Source organism: Copadichromis virginalis, linkage group LG19 (genome assembly GCF_057382275.1).
Source record: "Copadichromis virginalis isolate Kocher_CV1m ecotype Utaka linkage group LG19, C_Virginalis_male_GT1.1, whole genome shotgun sequence".
Taxonomy (NCBI): domain Eukaryota; kingdom Metazoa; phylum Chordata; class Actinopteri; order Cichliformes; family Cichlidae; genus Copadichromis; species Copadichromis virginalis.
Window position 1 is genome coordinate 35092658 of NC_140636.1, and position 12307 is coordinate 35104964.

General features: G+C 41.8%; 1 protein-coding gene across 1 annotated transcript in view; it reads right to left on the reverse strand.

Annotated features, from left to right (window-relative positions):
* The window catches only part of LOC146686680 (ryanodine receptor 3), a 110662-nt gene that overhangs the window by 16888 nt on the left and 81467 nt on the right, over nt 1–12307 (reverse strand). The window contains exons 58-76 of the mRNA XM_085441255.1: nt 12037–12160; nt 11785–11900; nt 11616–11683; nt 11399–11520; nt 11173–11222; nt 10133–10193; nt 8550–8788; nt 7494–7575; nt 7273–7403; nt 6612–6935; nt 6166–6406; nt 5987–6074; nt 5375–5467; nt 4730–4744; nt 3802–3972; nt 3505–3564; nt 3275–3409; nt 2600–2712; nt 1768–1867 (exon numbers count right to left, since the gene is read on the reverse strand). Coding sequence (XP_085297381.1) covers nt 1768–1867; nt 2600–2712; nt 3275–3409; nt 3505–3564; nt 3802–3972; nt 4730–4744; nt 5375–5467; nt 5987–6074; nt 6166–6406; nt 6612–6935; nt 7273–7403; nt 7494–7575; nt 8550–8788; nt 10133–10193; nt 11173–11222; nt 11399–11520; nt 11616–11683; nt 11785–11900; nt 12037–12160 — 2333 coding nt within the window. The remainder of the gene's footprint in view (nt 1–1767; nt 1868–2599; nt 2713–3274; nt 3410–3504; nt 3565–3801; nt 3973–4729; nt 4745–5374; nt 5468–5986; nt 6075–6165; nt 6407–6611; nt 6936–7272; nt 7404–7493; nt 7576–8549; nt 8789–10132; nt 10194–11172; nt 11223–11398; nt 11521–11615; nt 11684–11784; nt 11901–12036; nt 12161–12307) is intronic.

Sequence of the window (12307 nt, forward strand, 5' to 3'; positions counted from 1 at the left end):
AGTCACATGATTAGCACAACATCCTATTATCTCTGGATCTTGGTGGATCCCTTCAGGTCATCGTCTTGCTGCCCCTGACAAACTAAAGGTTTGAACAGCAGGTGGGTGAGAGAAGAATTTGAAGCCTAAGCGTTTGGCTCACATGGATTACCTGCACATCTCCAGAGCTGATTATTTGAAACTTTGGCTACGTTTAATATGAGAAATCTCTATCTCATACATACATATGGTGGAAAAACATAATAGGTCCAACTGTTAACTCCTATGGGAGAAAAAGACATGCACAAAACATGCATGCAAATGCAACAAACACACACACGCTGGTACAAGCGCACACAAATACACACACACACACGATTGATGGTGTTAAGCAGCGTTAAAGGTGAGTGGAGTTAAGCATGACTCTCCACAAGCCCAGTTTACCCTCATATATAACCATTTTATAATTATTTTACTTACTGGAACAATTGGTTTTTTAAATGTTTTTATAAATACGTGCGTCTGATTGGCTGAATCTTGACATTCTTCATCTATTGCACTGTAACTTCATCAGTAATATAAAGATACAGTAAGACATTGATACGAATATGCTAAGAAGAAAGTTTATAGTTTAAATCTTTATAAATTCAAAAAGTTTCTTTTTTAATAAACAAACACAGCCTAGTTTGTTCCAATATGCCGCATGTAATATATCGCATGTCTAACAGTAAGCTGCTGTCCTGATTGTGGAGCTTAATGGAAATGAAAGTCCAGGAAAGAATCTGAACTTTCATCAACTTTAAATGGAAGTCAAAGCATCCTGACAGGATGCTTTCTTGCCTCTGCTTGGATGGGCCACAGTGATCAAACTACTTTGCTGGCTCTGACATCAGCAGTGATGTCATGCTTACCACAAATGGGCCTAGCTGTAAGCCACTTTGCGGATGACTGAAGAGAGTGGTGTGAGCTACGCGCCGCTTCCCGCAGCACATGGGTGCCGACATAAGGGCACCGAAGGGACAGCACAAGTACTTACTGCAAGGTCCTGCACTAGTTTCTCTTCAAAAGAGTACTCTTCTGTTTCTATCCATATTCTCTGATAGGCCAGGAGGAAGAGGTTAATAGAGCGATGCCTAGGGAGGGGTAAGAATAGAGAAGCCTGGGTTAAAGATGAGCAGAGCAAAGGACGGAAGAAGTTGGAGAGAAGGATGGTAGAAGTCCCTTCAGGAGAGGTTAATATCAGTTAGTTTAGAGCACTGATCTAACAGGCCACCTGTGAGGAAATCTTGACTTTTTTTGTTGTTTTTTGTTTCCTTTTGTTTATTTCTGGCCTAAATCTGGAGATAATGTATTCCCACATTACATTTTTTTTCTTCTCACACAGGCAGAGTAATGAAAAAATTTGAGGCCAGCTCAAGTTTGATTCGCCTCGAGTCAGACGCCATCACACAGCTACAAGTGTCGGATGTTAGTTTGTAGCTTCCACTCCGAATGACTTGAAGCCAACTGCTTCTGTCTGTGAACACAGCAGCGTCTGGAGAGCCTTACCTAAGAGGTGTCGAAAGAGTAGCATCATTGTTCTCATCTGAGTCAGCCAAGAAATAAAAATGGCAAAAATTCAAACTACTTGAACCAATTCTTTACAATGTGGCTCGTTAAATTGTTGCACATACATGGACCAGTGGAAAAAGGAAAGCTAAAATGTGGCAGAAATCATGCCTCTGGGGGGAGGGGAGAGCGAGGGTTAGCAGGCCACATAGTAACAGCATTAGATCAGCGCTACGTTACCGTCAGCATTGAGAGCAGACTGTCACGGTCTGCGTTCTCGTGCATAATCTCCAGCCAAATGTGCCGGTAGGAATTCAGGAAGTAATTGTTATTTTTGTGCCTAAGGGGACGACGTACAATAGAATGTGACACTGAGGAGAGAATAGAGACTGAACAGAGACACAATAGAGAAAAATGACATCTGAATGTGTCAAACTTTGGAAGAGCTGCCATCACACACTTCCCCCTAACCCAAATCTATTAATCTGAAGAAAAACAATCATTGCTCCCGTACTGCAAATACTAACTAGTAATTATTTGCTATGCTGCAGCATATTTCACTGTCAATAACTCTGAATAAATGAGTCATGCTGTCAGGCAGGCGGGTGGCATCGTCTGAGAACATATTGAGGACGGCCACCCTGAGGTTGGGCCTCGTAATTGTTTTCCTCCTTACTGTAGCACCCTGCCCGACTTCCTGTGATTGAGTTACAGAGCAGCAGGGCGTGAAATTGCTTGTGTCCCTTTTTTTTAAAATGTTTTTATTTACTCTTTGATAACAGCTATAGGCGAGACATTTGTCCTACAAACCGAGGGGAGGCTACGCATTAACGCAGGGTCAGAGAGAGCGAGTCAGACAGAAGAAGGAGAAAGTGTGATGGCAGAGTGCGTGGATGCCCTTTCTGCAGCATTTTCCTATCTGTTACCGGTACCACGGAAAGGTCTGTGCTACCCTCTGCTGGAGCGTCACCTTGGTTTCATCATTACAAAGCTGCTTCAAATGTTCGGAGACCTGGAGACAACGATGGGAGGTTTAAACAATGTCGGTTTAACTGTTACGCCGCAGTCATACCTCGGCAGATTGTAAAGCGGAGCCATTCGGAAGCAGGCGACAACGGCGCGCTTCCTCTGCTTGGACAGCAACTTCTGCCATACACATTTTTTGGATCTCAGTGGTTGTTCCACCTAATGAGGGGAGAGAAACTGAGGGGTAAGATTTTTCTATAACGCACTCAAATGGCATTCTCTACCGAGAGAGCCAGAGGAAAACACACACACACACACACACACACACACACACACACACACACACACACACACACACACACACACACACACACACCAGCTTAGAACTTTTGATCAGACACATAATTGGTTTCTCAGTGTATTCTGCTGACTCATCCTAAACCTGGCTGTTTGTAATGGAAAGGACACGGCACAGCAGAGTGGGAGTCAGAAATGGTAAACTGGCCAGGTGCAATTTTACTCTCCAGGATTTGTCACCCATGTAAGATTTTTTTGGGGACAACAGAGGGAGAACAATCTCGGCACAAAGAACAAAAGCCATATCTAAAGTGTATTCCTGTTCCAAGCAGCGTATTTGAAATAATTGCAAATTTTGGAAGCAGACAGTCGTGCACCTTTAATCCCGCAACTTTACCACCAGGCTACATACGACTAATACTTATAATACTTCTAATAAAATTACACACCTCATATTGTTTCTGTAGAAATGTTAGAGCCTGACCTGCTCCAAGTTAAAGACGGCAGCAGAGATCCTCTGGATACGATCCACCACCTTCTCAGGGTCTGAAAGCCCCTCAGTTCTCATCACTATGTCCTTGTACAGGTTGAGCTGCCACCTCACGGCAGGGTCATCAGACTACGAGTATGTTTAAGAAGAGCAAGTCAGACGCAGAGGAATATACTAAAGCTAGCATCTACTCACAGATATGAACCTCGTTTCGACTTGCTCACCTTTTCACGAAGGTGCAGGTTCTGCCGAATGTGGTCTTTAACTTCATCATCTGTATCTTTCTGTTATTCAACGAGGGAAAGAAAACCTTGGACAATGCCTCATATCAAAGCTCTTCAAATCGTTTCACAGTAATTGTTGCTTCTGCCGAGGAGGTTGTGTTTTTGCATGCATGTGTTTCACTCGACAGCTCAAAAAAGTTAGCAGGGGTCATGTTAACAATAAGAATCTACTGTGAAAGTGTGTAAATCACTTATTCGTGTCCAATTATATACAGTATGTGACAGACGGTTTCTCACCATGAGGTAGCGTGTCTTAGCCAGAGAGATGAGCTCCTGATCTCCCGGGGTGCACATGTTAAGACCGATAGGCAGCATCTTCTTCAGGGCGGCTACAATCAGTGAGGTTTGGATGGAGTAGAACTCACCTCGCCGCTTCTTGTGCTTCCTCTCCTGATCTTGTCCCCCAGACTGTGAATTCACAGTGTTAATCTTAGACCACACACACTAGAAAATAAAAGCCAACAGCTCTCCGCATTTAATATGTTTAGTCTTTAAAAGGTGGAGCACACTATTTTCTTTTTGCTGAGACTAATGCTACACCCAAAACAATTCCCCTCTACATTTACACTGATACCTTAACAGTATTTTGTGCCACAGTGGGAGCATTCACACTGTGCTTGAGCAAAAGCCAGAGGCGACTGAAGCGTTTACTTTTTCAGCCTTGGCAAAAATCTGTGACTGGACTAAATCATGGGTGCTACTGAAGCATTAAGAATGGAGTCTCATACCTCAGTTGAAAAGCAGGCTGAGCCAAACTGGAGATGCTGGCTCTGAGAGAACGCTAATCTCCATACTAACATAGATATATAGTCTGACACGCACAGTGTTATCACACATCGACAAAAATATAAATAGTATGGGCTAAACACACCGGAGGATCACAATCCATCAACAGCAAACACACCACAAGACTTTCTACACACGGGCTGGGCTTCATTACTCTAGATGAGACACGTTTCACCCACACGGCAATGAGGAATGACCAAAGTGTCCACGTCAAACGAGGTGATGAATGGAGGCCACAAATAATTGGGTGACATAATGTATAACTGCACTGCAGACTATATAGCACAGGGGCTCAAGCTATTGGCTTTTCTGCTTGGCGACTAGAGCATGTAAGCCAATAAGCTGGCAGGTAAACAGCTCATGCACTGCATCACTCTACCTTTTCCTTAAAGGACTGTTTGAGACAGAGAGAGAGACAGAGAGGGAAAGACAGATAGAAGAAAAAGGACGAGAGGGCAATTAATGGAAGCGCACGGTCGTCGCGTGGACGTGCACTGCAATGAAAACCATTTGTTTGCCTTTAAACATCTAAAGCAGGCAGACAAGAAATAAAACGCGCTAACCCCTGTAATGCTTACAGGGCCTGAAAATATGAAGAAATATTTGTTTAGTGAGGGATGAATGTTAGTTTCCTCAAGTTATTGCAACAAGCAAGTACATTCATGCACATGTGCCTAACACACACACACACACACACACACACACACACACACACACACACAAGTCCATTTTAACATTCAGTTCTATTCAACTTCAATCAGTTTTTGTTATATGGCACCAAATCACAACAACAGTCCCCCCAACAATCAGATCCTTGGCACTTGGCGAGGGTGGGGAGGAAAAACTCCCTTTTAACAGGAAGAAACCTACTTACGTCTGCTCTTTTTTACCTGCGTCTCTGAAACACAGACATAATATTTTTTCCTCCGCGCCGTGATTGGTGAACGCACCGATGAGTAGTAACAGAGCGTTAATCGACTGAACTGTCAATTCAAGAACAAGTGGATAGTTTATTGAAACCTACCTTGGACATCTTGGTTTTATTATCTCCAGTCAAGAATGAAAGGTTGTTGATTTCATTCTGGACCACAAAGTTTTGTTCTTCTCTTTTGAAATTCTGAGTGAAAAAAAAAGATTATAAATATGTATTATTGGTCCTAGAGATTCTCTGACCTTTCTTAATATAATTCAATTCAATTTTATTTCTATAGCACTAAACCACAACAACAATCTCCTCAAGGTGCTTTAAACTGTAAGGTAAAGACCCTAAATAATAGTGATAAAAACCCAACAGCTTGCTGCTTCTGATGTTTTATTTTGAAAATTCTTTTCTTAAATATTTGTACCTGCTTGGTATTTTTTCTAATTTGTATTTCAGGTGAACTGGTGTTCATAATTTCTCTGAGGGGTCCTCCCCATAGGGTTTAATAAAGTTCTATTCTATTCAATGAGACGACCTACTATGAGCAAGCACTTTGGCAACAGTAGGAAGGAAAAACTCCCTTTTAACAGGAAGAAACCTCGAACAGAACCAGCTCAGAGAGGGGCGGGGCCATCTGCCATGAACGGTTGGGGGTGAGGGGTGGGAGACGGGACAAAAGACACGATATAACATGTAATAAATCAGAACATTTACATGTGACTTGCACCAAAGGATAAATATCTCTGCGACCATCCTGAAGAGGTCGTTGGAGTCTGAATCTGGTTCTTTCAGCCACCTTGACCTGCAGTGGCACAGACAGATGATTACACTTTAAACCAACTTTAAAATGCATCTTTAAAATAACCCCACGAGTTACTGCTCAGCAAGCTGACCTGTTGTTGTCCACATAACGAATGAGCATAGGGTAAAACGCGTACAGGTCCCTGCAGAGTACGGCAAACTCGTCCAGGATGAGCAGCTCGGCCTCCTGAGTGTCTCCTTTACAGTCGGCCTTGAGGAGCTCTTCCTCAGCCACCACTTTCACTGTCTTCTTCTTTAGTTTCTCCAGCGTGGGCAGGAAGTGGCTCTTCAGCAGGTCTGCACGGGCCTTGCTGATGATGGGCTGTACGTACACTGAACGGTGAAAGGCAGAAAAAAATTTATATTTGATTTTTTAATGTAAGCTTTGTAGATATAATGTTTACCACGATTAAATTCAAATTTAGCATGCAAACATCTGCATAGCTAAAAATTATGGTAAATATATTTCCCCGTTTTCTTAATCATTCCTCATGACTCAGTCATTTAGTGTTTAGTGGCAGCATTCACAGATCCACACCTGCAATTCTCTTCATCCACGAGGCCTCATCGATGCCCAGGTTGTTGTTGAGGATCTTGAGGATGTTGCCGAGAATCAGACTGAGGTGCTCTGAGGTGACTGTGGTACAGCAGATGCTTCCTCCGCTGGCCGGCTGGTTTTCAGGACCCCTTTCCCACCAGTAGGACAGATAGTTACACAGCATGGGCAGCACCACCTCAATCACATGGGGCATCTCTGTGTACCGCGCTCCAGACTCTGCCATGTCATTGATGTCCTTCATGAGGCGGTCCAGCCGTGGCATGCCAGGACACATTTCTTCCACTGAGTCTTGTATTCCTAGAGCTAAAACACAACAGGGGCTGATATTTGAAGATTTAATTCACACCAGCACATTTAGGATTTCTTCTTTCGAACATCAGTAATGAACACCCCACAACATCATCACTATCCATCTGCTGGGCATCATTCATATCAATAAGATGCTTGTTAGACAATAAGAGAAGATGACATAAAAAGAGACAAAAAAGGGGTATTTGCAATTTTATAAAATCTTGTGTCGCATGATTGTGATAATTAAGGCGATTCATAAATCCTAATGTTTGAGAGCAAAAAGAGGTCATGATGATAAATGCTTGAATTTAGAATCTCTTTTATTTTGAAATAATTACATATGACTCACTGGCTCGTTCTCTGGCGCTCTTCGTATTAAAAACTGAGCAGGGGTTGTACGGGTTGAGCTGCGGCTCTAGGAAGGCAACAGGCAAGGCGCCGGCCAGAGTTGCCAGACACTGACCGAGAGCTGGCAGCTGTCTGAGGGACGCAAAGAGAGTTTAATTAAAGGTCAGCATGTTTCTTTATTGGAGCTTTTATCAGTGAATACAACATTTAACCTTAGGATACCTTTCTACGTAGATGTTTTTCCCAGTGCCCAGAGCATAGAGGCTGGTCAGGATTCGATAGCAGGACACTTGGACGTCATCCACTAGGAAAATAGAACGATTAGAATTCAGCTGGAGGAAGTAAATTTGACATCTGTAAATGAATTTGGATTATCTCACGTCTACGTTTTGCGTGTTCCTGTTCAGTTTCGTGTTCATTTCCCATGTCATCGTTTTCATAGTTAGCTTAACTTTTCCCAGTTTAGGTTTTAGTTTAGTCCCGCCCTTGTTTTGCTTTGCTGTGTGTTTTCTATTTTTGGTTTTCAGCCTAATAAACAACTCGCTTTTCAGTACTCTTCATTTCCTGTTCTCCCAAGTCTGCTTTTGGGTCCACACTGCAAACACACCGGCTGCCCAGCCGTGACAACACCAAGACATGCCAAGTTTTCAGCAATTAGATCTTTGGTGCAAAAAATATAATTTTATGTCTACAAAACTGTGTCTGTTTCTGCATTTTTTGTAGAGTCAGCTAAAAGAAATGCGAAGAAAATGTGTGTGGTAACAAAGTGCCTAAAGATTTGAAATTGGTAAACATTCCTGCAAATGGCCAAGTATAAAGACTGGAGTGATAATAGTGGAAAAACAGCATCCAAAGGAAAACTTTGAATAATCTTCAGAAATACTGAAACTATCAAGACAACAAAGAATTCTAAGAATGTCCGACTCCTTAAAAGCAAAATATATAGAAATGTGAGGTGACTTTTGCATAGTACTATATGTTACAAATACTCGCTCCAAGGTTATACACAGCCCGGTTCACATGACTGAGCATGTCTCTGGAGCAGAATGAGTGAAATGTGACCTGAGGTACTAACCAGAGTCAGAGCAAAAAGTACTTCATTACATAAAATTTAAAGTGAAGCTAAACTGATATGATATTCTAATGGACTGTGAAAAACCTCTACAAAGATAAAATCATGAATTACAATAAACTTAACACTGACATTTGACTATTTTTTCCTTCCTTTGCAACCTCTCAAACAACACGTTTGATCATTCCTTTGCTGTCAGGACTCACGGAGCAGGTCGACTCCAAAGTGGTGTTGAGTAATGTGTTCAAACAGAGCAGTTAGGATGGGAAGCAGAGCTACGGTGGTGTAGTTGATATTCTGCGACACTCCTTTCATCTGCGAGCGGGAGTGGGTGAACTTCCCCAGCTTCAGGTTCTCGAACGTTTTCTCCAGATCCTCTGCGCCGTTCTCGAAGAACGTCCTCAGCCCCACCCTCACCTGCTCGGAGCCCGACTTCATCACTGTCCTGTTAGGGTGAACGAGAGCGTGATGAACAACTGAAACCGAATGAGGAGAAACACAAGGGGGGACAGATTGGCATGCAAAGGACGACGTTGTTTACCCACGGTGGAGCGCGCTCACAAACGCAATTATTCCACTCTCAGAGCACGTGAAGGCTTTAGTCATGAAATATGAGGTGTGAGTATCGACCCGACTGCCCTCGCACTCAAACATGAATGATTTATTTAATAAACTAAGGAGAATATTTAAGTCCAAGGTGAGCATGCCTGTTATAGACCTAAGAAAAACGGCACAGCACTCGGTGCATTAAGATGATTAGTGTGTCTGTTTTGAGCATTTCACAGTTCGTAACATTGGCAAATGAATTGCCTATTGTTAAGCTTTAACGTATCCCAGAAGGAAGGAGAAATGAAAGACAGAGTCTGTGGGCATCTTCTGCACAAACAGGGCGCAATAACATGTTGCAAATTTAGCCTCATTATGTGTACGCTGCATTAGGAAACAGTGCACTGCCTCTAAAGAACACTGTGAGCCTTGGGCAACATGTGCTGCATGAAATTTGTGTCGCTTATTTAAATGGCAAAGGAGGCTCTTTGTTAATGCCAGTGCCTCCCATAAGACTCCCGAATTAAAACTGTTTAAAAGACAAATATACGCCTCTCGAGGGCTCAGCAGAGGTTAGATTTGCTTTTCAGTGCCTCTCAAACCAATTATTGTTTAAGCACAACTGAGATAACATTTAAAATCTTCTGTTTTTCAGAGTTTAACAGGCAAATATTTACAAAAAATATCATGATGAAACCTTCCTGTGTCGATTATTCAGAGCGAGAGATTTATGTATTTATTTTTGTGTTTGCAAATTGGCTTTTTTTGTATCCAAATGTGCTCTAATCTGAATGCATTCCAGGATGTGAATATTCAGTGAAGCTGGGTTCAAAAACGTTTTGGGGATGTTGTTTTTACATTTGGGAATCTACTTTTCCAGAAATAAAATGTTCTAGCCAGGAGCCAGGAAAAAAGAGAAAATATCTTTGTCTTTGGGAATAAAATGCTCTACATATCAGGCTTTTAATTAAAGCACAAATAAGGTTTGGAGTATGAGGAAGAAAACATATCAAATCATAACTTTTCAGACATTACTATTGGAAACATGTGCTTAACATGGTCATTATTGTTGTTTTATGTGTCTTATAGTCAAAATGAAATGATGTATTTTGGTATTTCCCACTAGTCTTAAAAGTGCAAGTTATGGTACAAAAAGTGACTAACAAATGAAAAAACATAAACTTGGAAATGGCTAAATTGATCTCCTTTAATTTTTAAAGTTAGCACCAAAATTTGCACCAACCTGGTATCGAGTGTGTGTGCCAGGATATGCAGACAGCTGACCATGGTGGTGGAGTCACTCCCTACGAAACACCAAGAACACATAAGCCATCATCATGATGTGGATACACGCTCGTTTCTTTCTTGTCTTAGAATGATTCATTCGTCTGTATTGAGCCTCTCAGATTAACACAACATTCAAGAAGCCCCCTTAGCTGGATGTGCAGTCAAAACAATTTCCATTTGATTCATGTGACAGCAATACAGACTCAAAGCTACTGAATATTGTCTGATTTTGCTTCTTTTAGCTTGTTAAAATGTATCCAGATTCACTTATAGGATAGTAACAAGTATAGCACAGGAGACATTTATCTGATCACTGCACTAGAAGTAGCAAGACACTGGCTGTTGTCCCCAGAGGACAATTTGTCAGATGACAGCTCAGTTTCCAGACTATATCCATTTATAAAATGAATATAATGTTTAACATAAAGAATTTTTAAGAGGATGAAAATATAAATATAACTAAACATCAAAGACTTAGAATATGCATAATTACTTATAGAGTTCCAACATAGTGAAATAAAGACTCGCTTTACTCCCACTCTAGAGCCAGCAGCCAATTAGATTTTCTTGCATTTCAAATCCATGTGCCATGTCTGATGCATGGCGCCAGGCAGAGAGTCTGGCACCAGCAGCTGCTGAAACAGCTCCTCTTCTTGCATATGTTATGGAATTATAGTAACTTTGGGTCAGCACATAAACTAAGTTAGCGACATAGCTACAAAAAAAAGATGCTAGGCAAAGTCAGGCTGGCTGCTTCTAATATTTATATTGAGCTAAAGTGGTGTCATATTTCATGTTTATAAGTAAAGCATTCAGGTTCTCATGCTACAGTAGCTTTGGGCAAGAACTCTTCCCTTAAGGCCTGACTCTTTCTCTCACATCTGTGTTTACATTTTTAAGCTGAAAATGTTCAAGGTGATGTTAACAAAGCTCATAAGGCAGCACATACACACATACACACACACACACCTGACCAGATACTAGTAGTCGGCTTACCAAAGAGTGAAATCCTATGTCTGACAAGAGCTGCCAGTTTACAAAAGAGGCTGGAGGCATGAGGAATTAAAGAAATAGCAATGAAATCAGAAAATCAGGGTTAGTAAATGAACAGAGGAGTAGTAATTCAAGTTAAGAGTTCAATTTAATTTCAAGCAGAATATGGCAACAAGAAATAATCATGCAACATGCTGCACTGTTGAATGTACATCAACTAAATGGGTACCTGGTGACCATTTCTTTCTCCTTGTTGGAGGCATAGCCACTGCTGCTTAGATTCTTATTAGGGGAGGACAGGAAGTAGAGAGAGTGGTTCTTAAAGTACTGGTCAATGAGAGGGAGGAGCACCTGAAGGGCAACAAAGACGATGAGAAGCCAGGTCAGGTTAATCGCATCATGTTTGAACGAGCTCTCCACATGCAGTATTTGTGCTGCTTTCTTACTTTGGCAAAAAACTTGATTTCTTGCTCATGAGGTGACCTGTCTGTCTTGCCGCTGACAGCCATGGCTTCTGGATTGAGAATATTTATTTAAAAAGAAGCTTATTTGATGTAATTGAAGTCTGCTTTAGTCATATCTTGTGTATTATTATTAGTATTATTTTTGTCATACCTAAGTGGGTAATGAATTCCTGGGCTGAGTCAACATATTTGAGCAGCTTCTTGAGGAATTTGTAGGCAAACCTTTTCTCCATGGAGGAGGAATCCTGCTCCAAGTCCTTCAGACCTCTGCAACATAAGAAGATGTCTATAAATGAAATGTTGGTAAAACCTTGGTGATGGATTCCACGGCTAGTTATAAATTCATTCAAACTTTCTGCAAAACCTTAACTCAACATCAGAGAGAGCTTCTGTTTGTATTGACCTTGTGATGCTATATCCATTGATTAGCAGGAAGCGAAAAAGGTCCTGAGCCTTCTCTCGATCGCGGGCCTTCTCCTTGGCCGTCAGCGTGTCGTAGGGCACCAACAGAGGATGTGTTCCCCCTCCTGAAACCACAAGCAGCTTATTATTCAGACACGATTAGCCACGTCTCTCTCCGCTGAGCGTCTCCGTGAAGGCAGATGGCGAACCGGAGAGCACCACTCGGCTGAATCGAGTTAGTCAAGACCAGCGAGGCAGACACGTGCATATGC